A 21,554-nucleotide genomic window follows, 5' to 3' on the forward strand; every position below is an offset into this window, starting at 1 on the left:
AAGGCAGGAAATGAAATTGAGGGTTGTCTAATGCTATGAACCTTCCTTAAACTAATAGCCAGAGGCAATACTAGTTAGTTTTCCTTTCCAGTATTAGAAAAACAGAACTGAGAAGAGGTTGTTTATGGATTTTAAAAAGGTTATGAAGGTAGTTTACATTGCAGTCTTGCTTTTCAAAAATGTAGACTGATGATCACAGAATCAAAGAACTATCAAGGTTGAAAGAGACCTCCAAGATGATCTAGTCCAGCTGTCAAGCCAGCAGCACCATAATCACCTCTAAGCCATATTCCCAGGGGCCATATCCAGGTGCCCTTGACCACTTCCAGACATGGTGACTCTGGAACTCTTTTCCATCTCAAATCAGTAGCAATTTGCAGGTGTAAGGTGATGTCTGTGAAAAGGTGCAATATTCAGTGAAATCTGGGCATTCTGGCACTTGGCATAGAATAATCATGGTTGAAAGAGATCTCTGGAAGTTGTTGTCCCTGCTTCAAGTGAGACTAATTTGAAAAGAAGAATTGTTTGTTAAAGGTATTATCCTATTGAATTTTGAAAATTTCCAGGATTGGGGTTTCTACAGCTGTTCTGTTGCAGTGTGTGGCAACCCTCATAATGTAATTTTTTCCTTCGAATTTTTTCGATTTTCCCTTGCCACAGATTGTGTTTGCTACCTCTTTTTTTCACTTTATGCTGAGGTAAACCAAACATTTTTTGCTGTAATCTCCCTTTCTCAGTGAACTACTCAGCAGGTAGTGATCAAATGCTTCATGTAGCTTGACAGTGCCATGAAGAGGATTCAAAGATGTTTGAACTAAATGGAAGTTGCATCATTTTCTAAAGTGCCAGCCATGCTAATGGGAAAATGGGTAATGGGCAAACTCTCAAACTATCATTTTAGTAGCACGTCTCCCCATTACACTCCTTTACATTGAGGAGCAATTCTTCTTCTACCCTTAACCTTCTTGCCAGAGATTCCTTCCCAAATAGTTGTACACAGCTCTGTAAATGTTAGAGTGACATTTGGAGTAGATTTGAAAAGCACATGTGCTCCTTCTTGGTTCTCCTGAGTCTCTGCCAAGCTTCAGTATGGCAATATAACCTCACTCGTCACCTCCCAGGGCTAGCAATAACATTTACAAGCTACAGTTTCCTCTGTCTGCAAATATTTCCACTGTGGTACTGGGGGCTCTTACAGCTCCTCCCTAGGCCAGTTCTTCATGATTGCAGCCCAAAGAAAGGAGAAACAAAGTTTATTTGCCTTTCATTGGGGAGTACAGGAATTTATTTTTTTGGTAACTCCCCACCTGACAACACCCCTTGGTTAGCTCATACTCTTTTGTGTGTGGTGACAACAGAAGTGTAGGAAGGGCATACCAAGCCTGATGCTGAGGGAAATTGGTACATAGTACTCTGGAGGGTAGCCACAGGTTAACCTGGGGAGTTGGAGATTTGATTAAATATAGAAGTTAAGCAAAGCTAGAATCCAGATGACAAATGTTAGAGAGGTTTATTAATGGAGAGAGATTTGGGAGCCATGTTCCTGATATATCTTCCCTAGGTCAGCTTAAAATTTGAAAGGTCTCCATTGGAGCTTTTGTTGTAGGCAGGCAAAAATGTTCTGAGATTTTAGCTTACAATGGTGGAAGCCTCACAGTTTGAACTAATTCCTTGAGATTTAGTCCACTTTAAGATGAAAATTCTCAGGACAGCTTTACAGGATTTTGGTATAATATTGAAGTAGAAGAGCAAGGTGTTAATTTTGGACTCAAAAAGAAAATTAATGCTGTTCTAAAAGGAAAAAATCAAAATTACTTTTGTTCATAATCAAAGTAGTTTCAAAGTCTAAACTCTATAAACCAAGGTATTTTTTTTTGTCTGAAGAACGTTATAGTACATGCATTGTGTGCTTAGAGCTCTTTATTTGCCTTCTTTACATAAGTTTTTTTTTGTCTTCCATTTTGTGGATACTTAGTCAATAATATTATCTGTAGGCTTTGGTTATGTGTTTGGGAAGGCTTCAAAGGGATAGAAGATATATAAGGTATAATATATATAAGACTGGAACAAGGGGAGACAATGGTAGAGAAAGAAAATAGGTGAAGAGAGTATTCTCTTCTGACTTTCTAGATAAATAATAGGTGTGGTTTGCACTTCAAGTTTCTTCAGAAATTTTTTCTTTTATATGAAGAAACTCACACATCTGGGCTATTTTCAGGCCCAGAAATTAAATATTTTAATTAATGTTATGAAATAAACTTTGTAAGGTTTTGAAAAAATGTATTTGGTGAAGAATATTCATCTGGATGTCATCTGGCCTACGTAAACATCTGCTAGCAATTTTTGTCTATAGCAGGGGCCTTATAAGTGACAATTATTACTACTGCTCCACCAGTATCCTTGCATCCCCGAAAATGTGATGAATGCCTTGGAGCTTGGTCTATTATGTCTCCCATTTGCTGTTCATTTGGAACTATTTTGTGCACAGTGCACTGATAAGGATGTTTTATGTAATTACTCTACTTTAAGTGCTTGTTTGGTCTTACATGACATATGCTATTCAAATTGGAAAATTTGAATTTAAAAAAAAACAGTATATGAACCAGAAAGAAGCCAGAGATGAGAAGCATGAGAGGAAGGATTTAGAAAATAAAAGCTAGGAGAAGCTGAGTAAAAAAGAGTTTACTTAGTCTAAAATAGAGTGAGGAAGCTGGAATAATGATTTACTAAGTTTAAGGATACAAAGATCCTTCTGTAAAACAGCCATATACCCACTAGGAAGTGGAGAAGGAAGGCATCATCTTAATTTGAAGGCAAAGAAAAACTTGGATTGATGTTGGAAAAATATTTTGGTCTTTCAGAGAGATTAAGTACGAGCAAAACCTGTCTGATTTCTTTACTTTTCTGTAGCTGTATGTATCCAAGATTCTTACTGTTTTATCTTCACTAGTTTGCAGTGGGTAACAACTCATAATAATACTATTGACATCTTGTCAGCTTGAAATCTCTAAAGCAGAATAGCTTTGTTCTTACTAGCACAGTAAACCCTATCAGTGGCTTATTAGTGATATTTATTGTTTGCAGGGTATTTTGCTAGACTAATAAATCACATTCTTATTTCTAATGTAATGCTTCAGTTTAGGTAAGTCTTTAAAGATGGTTTTCTGTTCTCTGTTGTTGTCCCTCTCAGTGCTATTGAATTAATTACATTTACATCCCTTCAAATTGTTTTTTCCTGTTTGGTGGGCTAAGTTTAAGGTGAAATCCAATGATACTGAGATGGGAGACATGCATCACCTGGTGCCAAGCCAGGCCAATGTTCAGCCCTGTCGCTGTGCCCTGCCTGGCAATCGCTCTTTACCCTGGCCAGCAGATTGACCTCCTGGCCTGAGCATGGACCTGCCCCATCACAGGAGGGCTCCTGGTGCTCAGCTGGGCCTGGCCCCCATTGCACATCCCACTCATCTTCCTGTATGTGGGGGACAGCCCTGGGCAGCAAGGCACTGGCACAGGGAGCTCCACAGCTTCTGGCACCCATCCTGCTGGATGGTGTGCAAGGTCCTAAGCGCTTGTGAGCACTTAAAGCTCCATCATATCTTTTCCACCAAAACAGGAGCATTATCTCCTGGGTTGTCATCAGATTCAGTGATTACATTTGGGCTACCTAAACTATTTGCCTGGCTTCTTTTGTTGAAACTTATCTGTATAGAATCCACTCAGACAGGAAGGAGGATTTATTTATATTTTCTTTTAAAAAAATTGTTTGCTTTTGTTTTGTTTTAAAGTGTAATTTTGGTTTTCAGAAAATCTATTTTTTTATTTGGAGCCATGTTTCTGCTAATGGATATGTGAGGGCAGGAGGTGAACTCTGCAATCAATGCCTGCAGGAAAGTGTTTGGTTTGTGAATACAAAGCTTAGACACTTTAGGGATATTTGAATTCACAAGAACGTGGAAATCTTTGGTCTTAGTGTTTTGGCATTGCAAATGTAGCCAGGGAAAATGTCCTATGCCCTGAACTGCTGTCACTGGGGACTTCAACTTTCATGAAGTGTGGATATTTTTAATTCTTTTTGCACTGTCACCTTTCTGAAAATTTCAGTATGAAACTACACCATATTGTCGTCTGGGAGGCATAGGAAAAAGACCACAGGGAAGAACAGGAGACTACAGAAAAAGTAAAAGAGAGGAGAAAGAAAAAAAGGCAAGGAATGGAGATTAATACAAGAGGGAGGTTAGAAAGCAGGACAAAAAGCATGAAGAGGTCTTGAATAATTTTCTGTCTGTGCTAAGAATACGCCTGTTCCATCTCCCTAGGAGGTTTGTGCAGAGCCTTGTGTGGAAGCAGCAATGAATTGCTCCTTTGGATGCTAAGTGTAAAATTAAAACTGGCAGGGTCTGAGAGCACAAGACTGGGAAGCTAATTGCTCCTAATAACATATTGATTTTCACAGATTTCTGGCATTCTATCAGAGCAGTTTTGAACCAGCACCTGGTTTCTTCCTCTTCCCATCTCCAAACTAATGGCAATGAAGCTTCTGGCACTGGGATCACAAATAAATGTCACTCAGTATTTTTTGTCTATACAAATCTGTGGGGTTCTAAAACATGATTTCACGTATTGCTCCTATGCATCCCATATAATAGCTACCCTAAAAGTAGAAGGGTGGCAGAAATGTCCATGTGTTTTAAACTTGGATAACTGTGCTGCTGCGTGTATTTATGGTGCTGAACAAAGCATTACAGTCCCATTGCTGCGGATGGCTGAGGACAATTGAATGGGTGCCTGTATTCAGGGAGAAGTTGCCAGCACAGGTGTCTGAGAGGCTGGGGTTGTGCACTTGTTGCCAGATTACATTCAACCCTGAGCAGATTTGCTGTATGTGTTGCTCAGCTGTAACATGTTTTTCTCAAGCTTTTGGGGACTGACTATCAGGAAAAGGAAATAGGTTTTATTTGTATGACTGCTACTAGGCAATACCCTCCTCTCAAGGGGTATTTTCATATCTGGAGGGAATGGTCTGCTTGCAAGATGTGCTGAAAGACTCTCAGATACTCCAGATTGTGAAGGCATACAAAGTGAGAATGAAATCTTGTCATTTTTGAAATAGGTCAAGTGCATAGGGCACACACAAGAACAGAACATTGTCTCCTGGGATTGTGTGGAGTCTGTTTCAACAGTTTCAAGATACTTAACTTTATCTGCTTAATTGTTACGAGTTTTCATTGCATCGTGTTTGTAGAAAACTGGCTGGAGAAGGGACAGTAATATCTGATTGAGGCTACTGTGGGATGTCAGCTGAAACATTGTCCAGACTTTTATGTCATCTTCAGCAATTCTAAGTAGTCTTCAGGTCCTCCTTACATAAGTATAATTGGGATTTCTTGTCTAAGGATAGTAATTATCTGGCAATGGGATCAGTAAAGCTGAAGGACACAAATTCTTACTGGAGGGAGGAGACTCATCATTACCACACTTGGTTTGTTTTAGTAACTGCAGAAAACCTCGTTTTCAAAGCACCTAACTAATGCATGGCACTGTGGAGAAGGAAGCAGCAGAGCTGGGACACTCGTGTCAGATACTCCCACTCGTAGTCCCGATATCCTCCAACCCCCTTCTCGCAGCTATTCATGTGCCTGGGCCAGCAACTGTTTCATGCAAGGCACATCTGAGCTCAAGGCGTCAAAAGAGCCATTTCATGCTTGACTGCATTTTCTAATACAATCTGCAGAGAGAGAGGAAAGAGAGCAGGAAAGGTTTGTGTGTACATAGGCATTGCCTTTGAGTGTATGTATAGTATACAGTACATTTAGTTCCTGCTTGCAGCTGTGGGTGGCAAGTGAGAGGTGCAGATGCGAGGGGGAAGAAAATTGCGCTTTGAAAAGAAGAAACTATTCTTCCACCTTGAAAAAGCAGCTTTCTTTCTTTCTTTCTTTCTTTCTTTCTCTGTTTCTTGGCCAAGCAAAGATGTGGGACCCCAGGGCAGCACTGGCAGCTGGTACCAGAGATGTGTGTGATGTAATGAGTGGGTGATGTGTGTAGAAAGCTGTGTACAGACCATGACAGTGTGTGGTGAGTGCAACTAAGAAAACTGGTGAGTAGAGATGTTCACAGACATCTTAATGGTGCTCCCAGGAAAATTTTCTTAATAAGTTTGTGTGGCCTGTGGCTGCAGATGTGCTGCATACAAGCTTTAGTGTGGAGGGTTGCTGCACCAGCACAGCTGTAGTGATGCCCACCAAATGTTTTGGAACCATATACATGTCTCCTCTATCACTTTATCAGCTTGATATTTATATCTTTATTTATCACCTCGTTTGCATATTTATTGCATTGCAGTCCTGTTACTGGCCATTTTGGAGGTCACCCTTGGTACTTTATGGCATGGACATTTGGCTGTTCCTCAGTTTACCCTGCTGTAACATCTAACATTTAGACGTTGAGAGGATGTCAGGCGTGGCTCTGCCAAGCTTGCTGTTTCCTGATGGAAGTTCTGCTCTCATTGGCTGGGAAAAATGGGACAAAGGGCTGAAACATAAGGAGTACATCTACATTCCAAATACATGTTTTTCAGTTGGTTAAATTAGATGGGCTGCTAATTTTCTGAGGGATGGTGGGGTGGTGGTGCCTGGAGAGAATCCCAGTAAATCATTTGAGAAAACTTCAGCTGAACTGACCTGGATGAGGTACTGGCAAGTGAGCTTTATGAAGCAATCCATTCATGTTTCTAGGAAACTGAGCCAGTCTCTTTTTATTAAACTCTGGGATTTTGATATGTAGTTTTATGGTAGAAGCCCTATGTGGAGCAATCTCTACAGCTCTGCCTTTGGTAGGGGTTGGCTGTGGGGAATAGGAATGCTCTGATTCATACATTAATATATTTATGTAGATTTATAAATTTTGCTGATAAAAATGCTTTTGGGTATATTCTGTGAAGAAACAATTATTGTTATGCTGTAGTGCTTACTGCAGTTCTAACACAAGACTTTAATTCTATGCCTTAGAGGAGAATACCACTTTCTGCAGGCAAGACCCTGAACAAATAGAGAATGTTAAATTTAACTGTTTTCCTCAGCTGGAATTATAATTTTCTTTGACATCCTCAGAGATGATAGAAAAATATGACTGCTTTCTTCACTTCTTTCTTCCCTCTTCCGGGTTTTCATTGTGCCTCTATCTTCTAACTTTTCCTGCATTTGAATGGCACTTGCAATGGAGTTTGGTTTATTCCTTTCTTCATTTGCATTGGTTGTGTCAGCAGAGCTCTATTAACATTGGTTGTTAATAAGTAGTGCAAAAATACAAAATCACAAAATGGAAAAAATCTGATTTAGAAAACACCTATTAGGAAATTCACTTTATAAAGTTGTTTGTGTCTTTAAAGTGATATCAAAGAAATTAAATTCCTCTCTAAATAAGCATAAACAAGAGTAGCAGAAATTAGAACTCTGCTCACTCTAATCATTACTGCTAGTTCTAGCAAAAGCTGGACTTCAGTGCACTGAAGGAGATTGCATTTTCTGGAAGATGTGAAAAATGAAGGCTTTGCTAGCTTATAATCACAAAGGGGCACTGTCCTAATGTGCTTGACCTTGGGAATTGTGTCCATGGGTACTATTGTCACCAGCTGCAGTGAACCCCATATCTTTCCTTGCTGCTTGTATTTGCCCCACAGGGTTGCTGGGATGCAGTTAAATGTTTGTTGAATTTTTCCCCAGTTCCAAACTTTCTGTGGCAAGTGCTACGGTTTCTGGAGACACAGTGCTGTATGGTAGATGTGAGGGTTCTTCAGAGGTGTAACTTCTCCTCATTTTTTGCAATTGTTTGCTGATTTCTTGCAGAGGCCTCTATCTTGAGCTATGATGGCAGCATGTACATGAAGATCATCATGCCCATGGTTATGCACACAGAAGCAGAAGATGTGTCCTTCCGTTTCATGTCCCAGCGCGCTTATGGGCTGTTGATGGCAACCACGTCACGAGACTCTGCTGACACTCTGCGCCTGGAGCTGGATGGAGGCCGGGTCAAACTTATGGTCAATTTAGGTATCGTATAAACACCTTCCACTGCCCTCTTCACTACTAGTTTGGGCTTGTGATTAGTGTTTTTTTTTTTTTAATTATTTCATTTATTTTCTGTTGGTTTGATTGGATTGGATTGATTTCTAAAATAACTGCTGAAACTTCTATAATTATATTCTCTTGCGGAGAGAAATTCTCTTCTGCATTGCTGCATGAAGATTTGCTGTCAGTTCTTCGTTATGGACAGTGTTGTTTTTGAAGTCTTTAAGTTTTTAAGTTTCCTTTCTTGGTCTGGGACTGGTGAGCTCTGTGTGAAACATGCTACTTGGTCCATCTTTTGATCAGTTACATCCCTCATTCGTCCAACATCACTCAAAACAGTCAAAGGCAAACATAGAAAGGAAGAAAAATGGATATGGTGGCAAGCAGTTCTGTGAACCCCCTGCCTTTTGCATAATTTGGCAGCATTTGATACAGCCTGCCATATTTTATAAATCTAATTAAAAAGCTGGTGTTATTGTTGTGTCTTCACAAAAAAGAAATTAGCGATAATAAAAGTGTATCCCCCATCCCAAAGGGCTGTGTTCTGTCTCCTTAGAGTTACACTTTCCCAGAAAATAATTTAAAAAGACAATTAGAAACAAGTCCAACAATAACAACAATACAAAAACAATTGGGAGTGAATGTGCTATTAGATTAGCCTAAATTAATTTTCTTTCCAGTCTTTATGCATTCTACGGAATGACAAAATTTTAAAGAATGTAAATACCTAAGTTGAAGCTTTCTTTCACTTTTTAGTGAGGCAGCTTGTTGCTTCATGCGAATTCAGGAATATAACTAAAAAGAAGTTCTGACTCAATGAGGCAAAACTAACATAATAGTGCAGAATAGACTGTTGGAAACCAGATTGAGCTTCATCTCTCCTTTATTAAGATTTATAAAACTGTCAAAAAATGTCCTTGAAACAGGACTTTCCTTCTACCAAAACAGCAGTTGCCTTGCTATTGAAGAATAGAATTTGAGGAGGAATCACCTTACCAAAGCCATTCATTTCCACTTGTTTACTCTGAGTCACAATAACTCTGTATGGAGACCGCTCATAGCCCAAATGTCACAAACGAGAACTAAATCTCCTGACCAGTATGAAATGGTCATCAACATCACCTCTCAAGATCTAGCTGTATGTCAGTATCCCCCAAGCATCTAACCCATGATAGGTGTGTATGAAAAAGGACTGTTTTGAGGGGTGAATTATTTAATTGTGCTTTTCTTATGTCATTTAATACTATTACTAAGAGCTGTCTCTTTCGTCTCTTCTCTGATCTATTCCATTCAATTACTTATTATCATTTGTGTCTTTATTAAGGTCCCTCCTATATGTTTTTTTTCCCTTTTCTTTATTTTCCTTTTTTTTTCCTTGACTCTTCTGTGTGTTTCAGTTGTAAAGCTTTCCCATACCCCATCAGCCATGGTAAATCAAAAGATGGTATTCGACCCTTCAAAGGCCTGAAGCCTGCGGCCCGCACGGCAAACAGCCCTGAGCACGGAGCGTACGGAGCAGCCTGCAGGGGCTGGCATATCCCTCTCACCCCCCACACTCAGTGCCCAAACCAGCCAGGGCACAGCGAGATACAATGGCCATGGGCAGCCGGGGTCTTGCTCTGGAAGCTGGGAGGGAAAGGAAGAGCAGCAGTGAATAATTCTCTAAGGAAGGGGACAAGGAAGTTGTTCAGACCTTTCCAGTGTGGGTGCCTGCGGCACTGCAAATCTTCATGTTGACAGCAGGACTCTCAGTAGTTTGAGGTTTTGTTGTGTGAAGAATAGAAATCCAAATGTGATAGATATCTCACTTCTGTTGAGCAGGATTTTGTAGAAATGGGTCTGGAGTGGAAGGAGAGAGAGAGAGAGAGAAATTAAGCAAATCATAGCTTGGAACATGCTTGGGAATAATTTTTGATGCTGAGATGATGTGCAGAAAGGGAAAGAAATGGCTGGCCTGATAGGGAGATCTACATTCACAATTTTCTTCCCATGGATAAGTGGCAGGGTTATGATGTTATACCGACTTTTGTTAAAGAATATTTCAGTTGTTTATTTTTTTCCTGGCCTGGCATATCTTCAGGTCACTGGTGACTAGGATAAATATTTCCTGCCTCCTCTAATTTAAGGAAGTGTAATCACATCTCTCACTTATCTTTTCTTAAGATAAATCCTGAAGGGTGTCAGAGCCACGTTTGCCCATCCAAAAGGGAAAGTTTCTTTTGTCATTTTTACATAAAAATAGTGCAAGTAGTAGAGAGGCAAGGAGCCTCAATATAACGTAGGGTAAGTGTGCACAGGACTTTTCTGGTTTTTCTCTAGGAAATAACTCAGAGGGAGTTTAGAAGCAGTTGGACCCTGATTATCTTTTTTGTCCCGTTCTTGCCCTAAAGTACTTTTCCATAGCCATATATGACTGCTCATTCGAAGGAAAAGCCATTTTGTCCTCACACAGTACAGGTGGCTTTCTTGCTTGATTCAAGGATTAAACAGCCTGAAGCTTTAGCAACTTCAAATAAATATTACTATTTTCAGACAAAAAGATAAAAATGGTAAGAAATATAGGCCTAAATTGCAGATCTCTGTTTTCTGCTAAAGATACCTTCATTCAAACAATGGATCCCTTGTGTTAGCTAACTGCAGTCGAGCTATTTAACTTTTTGCAAGGAGAGTGTCTTTGGCCCATTTTCCCGGTGATATGCTCTGGAAAACTTTCATCTGAGCACTAAGGAAGTAACTTCTGGTTTACATTAGACAATAATGAAAAGAAAGTAACTGCAGAAGATTTTCCCAGCTAATTTGCTCTCCATGCCTCTATGTCACCACATTCCTCATCCACTTGCTGAACTGGCAGGTGACTGGATTTAAAGCTGTTCAGGCATACTCATCTCCAAAAGCTGTCTCAGAATTAAATACTGATAACAAGGCTGACTGCTCCAGATGATGATTATCAGAAGTCTTATTGCCCTGGTACAGTGCAGGAGGAATCCCAAGGAGTTTTTAAAATTATTCCTGAATTAATCAGATGGTGCTGTTTTGAGCACAAAGATCAGACTACACCTGCCCCCTAACCACCAGGAAAAATCTCCTTTGCTTTGGATTTGTACTGTTGTACTAGTTTAGAGGAAAATAAGTGTTTGCTTCCTTTTCAAAAACTGATGTAAGAGAGAGAGAACAACTTCATGTATTAATAGTTGGAAAATTTTTTGATTGCTATGGGCAAGGCTCAAAATTAAGGCAACAAAAAAACCTCTATACAGGTTCTTTGATGGTAGTGTGGATGGTATGGTGGTGCTGGTGTAACAGTGCAAGCAGATGCCCTCTCTTAGCTGCCCTGCAGGATCCCCACTGGCCCAGTTAGATGAAACCTGGATGTGGAGCTGCTTCCTTTGGAGTGCACCTAGGTGTTTCTGTCTGGCTCCCAATTGCATGGCATTGCAGACTTTGTGACCACAGTCTGGAGATATAGTAGTGCCATCTACTTGTAAGGGCAGCCCTCTCAGTGGCCTGGACTCTTATCCTTTGTAATAAGAATCTTGCAGCCAAGATAAGGGCTAAACTGGTTTTCAGTTTGAAGCATCTATCCCTTCATCTAGAGTAGTGTTTCAGCTTGAGGGAAAGCCCTAGGATATAAAGTTATTTTGATATCACTGGAAAAAAACAAAAAAATCTGAAAAACTCTGAATACATCTATTACACAAAACTGATTTTAGTCTCTTTGATGAATGTTGCTGAGGACCAGCCATGTATGTTTCCCTTTCCAGCATACTTGCTCTTTAGTACATAAGAAATTCCCATGTTCCAGCTGTAGCAACTCTCTTGACCTCACTTGCCTGCAGTGAGATTCTCTTGCCGTCACTCACCTTCCAGGCAGAGAGGGAAGTTCCCTTGCATGTACTTCAGAGCTCCCTTTTCCCCACCCAACTCCTGTAAGGGATATAGCCACCACTGTATGGTGATCGTAGCAGTTGCTCCAGGGCTGTTTGCTCCCACTTTTCTGTTGCGGTTGACGACACATGACAAACCTAATCGCACAAAACCAAACCCAGATTTTCTCAGGAGAAGTTCTGCTTGAAAACAAACTCTCTCTGGCTATGTTACTCCTTATTGGTATGTCCCTGCTCATTATAGATCTTTATTATTTATAGATTCTTGTTCTTTCCTCTCCTTCATTCTATAAGAACTGCATTTTGCTGCAGAAATAATTTTCCTACATCTATCTGAGCAAACATAAAATTGGTCCAGTTAAAAAGCAAACTGCATTATATTTCTCTGCCATTCTATATAATCTCCCTTGCTGGGCCATATCTCTGTAATAAATACAACCATTCCTGGTGTATAAAGCTCTAGTTGTCTAGACAACGTGTCCACGGGCATGGAGCTATTATTCATGGCCTTGATTTCCTGAGAGAAGGTCAGCATTGCTCAAGATATGTAATAGCGCCAATTTGAAAGCTCTCACTCATGTTAGACACCACAGCCGTGGATGTTCACAAGCCTGTAACCAGGCATTTATAAATGAAAGAGCCTCTTATGGATCATATCCTGAGATATGCTGAGCATTAGTGTGTTAAAAGAGGGAAGCAATGCTCAGAAGCCCTCTAGCTCAGGCTCTTCTACCTCAACTTGCTTTCTTTGTGGAGATGCCTCAGTAACCATTTATTAGATTCCACAGGCGTAACTCTATTTTTCTCTCCTTATACCTCTCTTTGTCCCTCCCTTGCCTGTGACCTCTGAATGAAGCAGGGCCTGCGAAGGTTCCCAGATCTGCCACTTCACTGCCCATTTCATCTTCTCCCTGAACGTTGCAAGCACCCCATTCAGTCGGAGCGTTCAGACAGCAAGATGAGATTGGGCTCTGAGGAGCTGGCCGGGCTGGGGACCTTTGAAAGAAATCCCCATCCTCCCTGCCAAGCCCCAAAAAAGTATTCCCAACCTGCAGAAGTAGCTGAAATCTGGGCTGGGCGTTCGTGCGGTTAGCTGTTTGCAAGTGGCCATTTTATGATAGGACACAACTGGGCAGTATATTAACCCTTTCCTCGCCTGAGCGGACAGTGTCAAATGTGTCTGTGCACATATTAAAAAGTGTTTTGGGCTGGCTTTGGGGGAATGAGAAGTGGGTCTGTCTTTGGGATAGCTGGAAAGGGTTAAATATTGCACCAACAGATCTCATAGGCTGATTTTACAGGTATTCTCTGTTGACAGATGGTGTATTTATGCAATACCAATACAAATTAATTTAAAAGAAACCAAGTGTAAAGGTTCACTTTGAGCTTCAAGCTTCTTAGAGAAATTGCTAAAGGTCTCTAAAAAGCACAATGACACTTGAGTATGACTTATGTCTTGAGGGAGATTTTTATGCCTTAATTATAAATTTTGTAATTGTAATTCATATAAGCTCATGGTCTGGAGTGGAAGATTCTCTTAGATTTGTAGGTTTCTATAAAAAGAAAGTAACTTTCTGTATCATCATGTGGCTATGTATGTATATTGGTATATTTCTCTATACATATGTATATATATATATATGTATATATATATTTATGTAACAGATATTTACATAGAATATACTGTACATATACACCCACTCCTGAATTTGTACAGACTGTGTATAAGTATAAAATGGCCACATCTCTTTGCGTGTGTCTGTCCCCGGAAGGGTGGACTGATTGTTTTTGGATGTCTGCAGCTGTTACCTTGAAGGATGCAATTTCATCTTTCATTTATTTTTCCCCATCTAGACTGTATCAGGATAAACTGTAACGCCAGTAAGTTTTCCCTCAAGTTTCATTTTGTTCTCTTTCTATATATATTAAAATAACTTTATTTTCTTTGCTGTTTTATAAGCTGTTTTTCTTTTCTTTTTTTTTTCTTCTTTTTTTTTTCTTTAAAAAAAAAATCTTCAGAAATTGAAGGGTTGGGTGGGATATGAAGCTGGAGAGGGAAGAGGGAAGACTTTAAGGTGATTGTATGTGAAAAATTTTGTATTAAGTTTCTCCAAGGAGGCGATGAACTGTTATTTCATAGCTTTGCAGAAGAGCACCTGTGGAACCTGATGAGCTGATTATATTTCACTGGTAACCTGTTGTCTTTATGAAAACTTTTAAGGAACCACATAAGAATAACAACAGGTACTGTATGCACTTCTCCACTACATAAAGGCAGGTGTATTTAAAAATAAAGAAAGCAAGCTTCAAACTCTTGCTTTATTATGAAATGGTGACAACTTAACATGGTATTTATTCAACGTAATTTTTATTTGGGTATAGAATAAAGAAAAAATAGATTTTACATTTAGAGTATATTATGTATATTTCGTATATATGTGTATATATATATATGGCATTTGCCATTCATAGGTTTCTATAAGAAATTCCATCTGAACCTCTGGATCACCTAAGATTCCTTTCAGTATTTTGAAGTAGGGAGGAAAGATTATAAAATTCTTGTGAAAAATAATAGTGAAAGGTCATATCCATTTCTAGGCTGACTGAGCAAGACAAATCTTTTCTGTTCTACTTCAAAGAGCTGATCAAACTTGATGTAGGCTTCAAAGTAAAAAGCATTTCCCAAACAATGGATCTGTTCAGGTCTTAAGTGTACTTTGAGGCTATTCTTGTTACCAGATTTCTGGCAGGTCCTCTGTGTTAGATTTTATGTAGAAGTATTTATGAAAGGCAAATGCCAGCTGATTGAGACCCTACTTTGCTTAAAAGTGTGAGCAATTAGTTTTTTGGATTTGGGAAGTGGTCCCTGGTAGCCTGTAGCTGGGGAGAAGCCGTGATATGCCATAGAAGCTTGTTCATGGTAATTTATTTCAATTATTAAATTATTATCTCAACCCAAGTGTTTTACCTTTTTCTGATTTTCCTCTTCATCCCACTGATGAGAGGAGGGATGTAAGCAAGCAGCTGCATGGTGCTTAGTTGTATGGAATTAAACTGCTACAAGTGGGATTAGTCAGTGTATGACTCAAATCTTGAAAGGTCTTGTTGAATTCCTTTTGCTCTTCGAAGTTTTCACACTAAGTTTCAAGACAGAATGTGCAATAGGAAAAAGTATCTTGAATGTGATAGCTGAGATTGCCGGATTTTACACAGCAGTGGTGAGGATATTTACATAAAAATAGGATCTTTTGCTTCATAGGAGTTCTTATGCTCTTGTTGCTTAGCCACCTGTAACTCTACCAAAAACTTGCCCCATAGTTCTTCTTGGTGTTTGTCATCCATTTCCTCAGGTACTGGACAACAATCTGATGTTGTCAACATCAACTTTTGATGTCAACAGCTGCTGTCTAAAGGCTTAGCTATGGAAGACTATCTTCAGGTCGGAAGTCAGCCTTAGTAGCAAGTGGCAATTATCTGGTTTTTTTGCAAAGAAAAAGCTAGCAGTAATTGGAAGAAACATTAAAAAAAAAAGAAAAAAAAGAGGAAAAAGAGAATCCTATAATTAAAGCAATGGGAAGACAGTTTTAATTCCATTTTTTTTGTTAGTTTCTGAGTAAGCATAAAAACATCTTGAATTATTTTGCTATCATGCAATTTTAATAGCTGAGCCTGTTGCATTTTTAAATGCAGCCTTTCCCTGAAGGTTTAAATTTAGCTCTTTATTTAAAACACATTGGATCTTCCTAATTTAGTTTTTATGATGCTTTGCTGACAATAAGTATCTCTACTCTTAGTCCCTCCAATACTTTGTTTTTTTTGCTGCCTGTTGCAATAACTCATGTCAGCTGTCTTGTTTCTTAGAAGGGAACCTGCTGAGGATTGGTGAAAACTGTACCCTTGAATGAATAAAATATGGTTAGGCAGAAGCAGATCAAATATCACTGTAAGCATTCCTGCAGGCACACTGCCATTTACTTGTGCAGAGGGAGTTATCCACATACAGGGTCTGGTGAAATGAGCACAAGTGTTTTAAAGTAACTTTACAAATGGGGTTCCCAGCAGTTAAAGAGTTTCAGGTTGAGCAGTCGCCACTGGGAACTGAATAGAAGGGACCCAGTTCATGGTTTTAAAGGTAAACAGAGTTGTACTTTTGGGTTATCTTTGAAAATGTAGCTTCAGAGCCCACTACTTCAAGCATTGAAGCTCATGCTGTTTGAGAGGAGTCTTGTATATTGTCCCAGGTAAGCATTTATACTTGTTTATAATTTTAATTGAAAAGATCAAGGGCTTTTCTCTTATACATCTTTGGGCTATTGTATATCTGATGCAAAATACTGTTTTTCATCATTTCATCTTACCTTCTCTCTGTGTTCCATCACTGTTGTATTTCAGTGTTTTACTGTCTCTGTACTTATTTCAACACTCATCTCATCCCTTCCTTTCACTCTTGAAGATACCTAAACTGGGACCCAACAATGCTTTTGCTAACACATATGTAACTCTATAGTAACTCTCTTTTTCTCTGAGTGTGAAATCAGCACAACTGAAAGCAGGACCAGGATCTCCAAATAAACTGTGAAGGTGCATTGAACGATTCTTCAACACAATGCAGACATAATGGATAGCACAATTTTGTTGATTGGATTCATGGGGAGAATAGATATAGTCAAATAGGTATAGAACAAATATAAATCTCTTGGATTTTTGCCTACATATATTTTATTTTTTTTTTAAATAGGATTTCCAAAGAAAATGGTCCCTCTCCTGTAAACTGTTTATTGAAATGCATTGTTCACTTTGAAAAAAGTTGAAGTTGTGATAGTTTTATAGTTTGTCACGTCTAAGAGTGTCACATATTAGAAAGTCATGTCTGGTGCTATGATTTTTCCTCATTTTTTCAAAGGTATCTAGTCCTTAATTTCATTGTTCCATATCCAGTGACACCACTTCATATCAGATTAGATGTGGATAGTTTTCAACATTCTACTCAGTATTAATTGTGGAGGATAGAGCTATGTGTGCTACAGATTTGTTAGATTTTGGTGGTGTTTTCACTCTGTATTCTTTTTAGACTACTACTCTTGGTCTAGTTCTCTCTCCTCATAAGCCTTTTATGTGGTGTGTCAAAATTCCGTTACATACTTTGACATTAATTCTATGAGAGATCTCCCAAAAGTAGCTCCTTGGAACCGTGAACACTTCTGTCTTATTCCTTGTTATTTCATAATGAGGCCTTTTCTTCTCACTAAAGCATGCCAGACAAGCCATCATCTATTTTCATGTCACTTCTGATGCCTCAAAACTTCCATATCTTCTTCTCGTACCTGCTGCTAGAAGCATAAATGGAAGAGGATAAAAAAAAATCAGTCTAATCACCACTACACAGTTGATTCTATGTCTCTGTGAGATCTCACATTTAACATGTTTCTTGAAATCCAATAATTTTTGACAATAATGACAGCTAAAATATGTTTGATTCTCCTATTTCAGTTGCCGTGCTTACTGTATTTATTCAATGCAGTGTTAATGTTTCATTTTATTAAGTGCCACTGTAACAACATAAAATATGAATCTATGATGTGTAACTTTCTGGGAGAGGCTTAAAGTTTTCTTTTTTTCTGTATCATCATAAGTAAATAGGAAGCTGTGCTAAGTCTAATCAAAATATTGTAAAACCAAGTGCACTTGTCTGATTCCTAATGATCTTGCTGTCATTTTAATAAAATCTTAATAGTACTCTAACAAGAAGACATTCTTTTGAAAGTGAAGCAGTATGCATCTGCACGGCCCAGCTGAGAATGATTTCACCTTTGAGCAGTATCACACTTGGGATGCTGGTCTGACCTTGTGCTGCTGCTGCACCACAGTGTAGGAGAAAGAAGGGAGCAAGCTTGTCTTTGGAAGACTTCTTTTGTCAGGGGATGAAAAGCAGTCCTCTAATATATTTGTCAGATGGCAAGATAAAAATTCTGTTAGAGGAGAATCTGCCCTGCTAGATCAAACAGCCCAAGAGAGGTGAGGCTACTGCCAATGCTTGTTCCCAGGTTCTATTTGTAGCAAGTTGAAGATGTGTTCTTGGCATGTCCATTGCCAGAGTTCACAGGATTGCTCATAGATCCACATTCTTTTCACTTCTGGCACCGTGAACATCTGGGCCTGTTGACCCCGTGGTCTGACTCCAGTCACAGCACTCATAGCCCCATAAACCCTCATGCACAGAGAACAAAGGGCTCTTACTCAGGAAGGACATAGAAAGGAATTTAATAAGAAAACAGGACAGGCTGCACTGATCAGGTAAACATACTGATCAGCAACTATTTACATGCCCAGCCCTTTTTATCCCCTTACTGCTATATTTATTTTCCCACTCTTGCTCTTCCCCAAATCACCTGAACTTCTCTCCCTTTTTGTTCCTTTGGTTTCTCCCCTAAACATCCATAGTAAGTCTGTCTGAACCCAAACTGCTTTTCCCCGACATGACATATATCCTACCCTATGCAGCAATCCCCTTAATCCAAAAGGTGATATCAAGATCTGGTCCAGCTATCATATAGTGATGAGTGTCATACTTGGACACTGGAACCAATGGCTCTGCCACAACAGCCCTGGGAAAGACCTGGACAAGGTTTTCATTGCTCAGGAGTCTGTGGCTTGTGCTCCTGCCTGCTGCTGTACCTCATGCTCCTCTGGGCTTGTGCATACAGGTCTCTGGTGGGCCGATGGCCCTGGATATAATCCAGGAAGATATTATTTGTGCTCCCCCTTCTGTTGTTGTCTCTCTGTGCTCCTTTATGGATGTTCAGATGAGCTTCATTTCATAACTCAACAAAATTCCTCTTCCCTGTGGCAGCTACTACAAAGTGACCTCTTTTGTCTCAGGCATTCTTGATTCAAGCCCATTCCAAGTCTCCAGTGGGAAAAATACCCTCTTGACTTGATGTTGTAGTTTAGGAATGGTATTCTCCAATTTAGGACTCCCACTGAAAATAAAACCATGACCCCTCCCTTCCCTTCAGTGGGAGACAAAAGGCAGAGATAAGTTAAGAACCATTTATTGGAATCATCCATGAGAGAAGAAAATTAACAACAGCAATACCAATAGCAAAAAATGTTCAAAGAAAGGGTGACATACATGCAAAATGCCCACCAAGCCTGGGACGATGGAAAACAATGGCAGGCAGACCCTCCACCACCGTGCTTTCCCCATGACCAGAAAGGAATACTCTTTCTTCCCAAAAAGGAGAGAAAGAGAGTCCCTTTCCCTGCCCTGGCAATGACATGAAATGGTATTGAATGTATAGGACCCTGGCCATGCCCACAAAGCTCCGGGCTCCCCCACCTCATGGCTATTGCAAAAAATTAACCCTGTCCTTAACCCAAACCAGGACACATTTTCAACTCAGAGGTTATTTGGTACCCTTAGAAAGTGAAGTAGTGATTCTGAGCTTGTTTTACAAAGAGAGAAGCAGAATCCATGCAATTATCAGTTGGAGTGGAGAGGATAAGTCCCTTTTTAGGCTGGATTCCACATGGACACCTTCCATCTGGGTGAGAGAGAAAACGTAAAGCACATTTGAGAAACTGCTCCACTTCACTGATGTCTAGACAATATATCTTATGTAGATTACATTGTGTAATTAGTTGCCAGAATATTAACTTTTTTTATTCAAAGAACATTAGCACAAAAGTGAAAGCTAGTGCCTCAGGATCTAGGAGGAAGCAAGTATTCTATATGTTATTAATTTTGTTTGTGAACAACCCAGAGAGAGCATCTCTAATGAGGCTTTAAATAGCTATAAAGAAAAAGACAAAAATCAATCAGCACAAGCACTGCTTTCTGTGTTGGGTGCCACCTGCTCTGTAAATTTAAGGCCAAATCAGTGAGCTTTAAGGATCAGTGGATATTGGATAAGGAGTGACTGGTAAAGAAGTACTAGTGATTGCCATTATTGGGGGAAGAACATTGGGCTTAATGAGCACAGGCTTTTCACAGTGTTTTCAATCCTCCTCATCCAGACAGTGCCATGAAGATTAAGGTTTTGCTGTGGCATAATTGGTTTGAGCAATCCTAAACTGCAGTTTGCTATATGACAAGGTCCCTGAATACCAGAATATTTCATCAGGGACCACAAATGTAGGCTACAAACACAAGTCCGTGTTTTCTAGAATTCATCTAGGCTCAGCTGTCAGCAGTCAGCATTCTTCTTCCAGCTAATACTATCCCACCCTTTGAAAGTCTCAGTTCTGAGTCTTCAGTTTCAGTACTCAGGGAGAGACAGGTCACCAGTATGGAGGCATGGCAGTGATGAAAGCAGAACTTGGCAGAATATGTTCTGCTTTATTTTTACCTAAATTGCTGTGGTGAGACCTAACAAGAAAGAAAACTAACCTTGGAAACTCAGTCATCTGTCAGGAATCAATGATCTACTTTTGGAAAACAGCTCTTCTGGTTTACTGGCTATCATTCCTATCCCAGCAGCTTTTCTTGATTCCTTTTGACTTTTGAGATGATTTTCTTAGTGTTTGTTATACATTTATATATATATAGTTTTCAATTTGTGTAGCCTCTCACCCCTTCTGTGGGATTATAACTTAAAAAGAGAACTGTTTTGAAGGTCAAAACAAGCCATATCAATCACCCTGTCAGTCACTAAGATAGATACCCATTACTTAATGTTAGAAATGCTAATTAAGTATTGGGATCCTGGATGCTATAACAAAGATTATGAAATAGGAAAAGTTTGAGGTAGGGGTTGTTACTTCTTTTTTTTGCCTTTTGTTTTTTTCTTTTTTTTTTTTTTTTTTTTTTTTAGTTTTTATTTTTAGAGGAGAAAGATACTGTTGGTGAAGTTTGGAGTAACCTAGGAAGAAGTCTTGTGATGCTAGGTTTTGTTTAATGATACCCTGAATTAACTAATTGTGGTCAGCAACCTTTTTCTCATATCCACTGGTTGTTATATTATCAGCTTCCTTTCTCATGTCTGGGGAAAACAGTCTTGTTTCATTTTTTCCTTTTGTATTGCAGTATTTGCAGGATCTCAGCCAGGATACCTGGGAAAAAAATGCTTTGATAGAAAAATGTGTAAGCGCCTCAATTTGTTATTTTGGCCACTTTCCTTGTATAAATTGATTTGTGTTCTTTTCAGATCAGCTGTCTTCACTTGCACTTTCCTCAGTGTTTTGGTTTAACCCCTGTAGGTGGTTAAGAAGCACACAGCGGATCTCTCACTCTCTGCCTGCCTGTGTTATCAACACTGTTTTGCTCGCAAATTCAAAACATGGCATTGTGTGTTGCTCTGAAGAAAATTAACTCCCTCTCAGCCAGATCCAGTACACTCAGGAAAGGAACCTACCCTTGAGAGCTTGTGAACATTTGGATATAGAACTTAAAAAGGCAATGCTTTAGCTGCCATACAGTGAAATAGACAGCTAAAGGTGGACTGAAACAATGTCATTTATGGTGTCCAGCCATCAAGTATTTGGTAATTTCTTTCTCATTTCACTGATTTTCTACACAAGGCACTAAGTTTGAGCGAACCTGCTATGCTAGAGGAAGCACTAGGGAGCTGTGTAGGAGTATGAAATGTATTGTTTCCAGGATTAAGAC

The 21,554-nt window shown here is 39.4% G+C and overlaps 1 protein-coding gene and 1 long non-coding RNA gene across 17 annotated transcripts in view; one reads left to right on the top strand and one right to left on the bottom strand.

The window, feature by feature from the left end:
* Window positions 1-21,554, top strand: part of NRXN3 (neurexin 3) — a 945,575-nt gene that overhangs the window by 323,597 nt on the left and 600,424 nt on the right. For 14 of the 16 annotated variants that reach the window (XR_015804647.1, XR_015804648.1, XM_088167427.1 and 11 more), the window contains 2 exons: window positions 7,842-8,045; window positions 13,802-13,828. Coding sequence is in view for 14 of the 16 variants with exons in the window: in XM_088167427.1 (XP_088023553.1) it covers window positions 7,842-8,045; window positions 13,802-13,828 (231 nt within the window). In the remaining 2 variants the exon portion in view is untranslated. The remainder of the gene's footprint in view (window positions 1-7,841; window positions 8,046-13,801; window positions 13,829-21,554) is intronic. The other 2 variants (XM_088167431.1, XM_088167418.1) reach the window with 1 other exon arrangement.
* LOC148223381 (uncharacterized) overlaps window positions 19,039-21,554 on the bottom strand; it is a 34,161-nt gene continuing 31,645 nt past the window's right edge. Inside the window, exon 3 of the long non-coding RNA XR_015804325.1 lies at window positions 19,039-19,491. This is a non-coding gene — a long non-coding RNA (uncharacterized LOC148223381). The remainder of the gene's footprint in view (window positions 19,492-21,554) is intronic.

The sequence above is a fragment of the Sturnus vulgaris genome, chromosome 6, assembly GCF_052056855.1.
Source record: "Sturnus vulgaris isolate bStuVul1 chromosome 6, bStuVul1.hap1, whole genome shotgun sequence".
In the NCBI taxonomy this organism is placed as follows: domain Eukaryota; kingdom Metazoa; phylum Chordata; class Aves; order Passeriformes; family Sturnidae; genus Sturnus; species Sturnus vulgaris.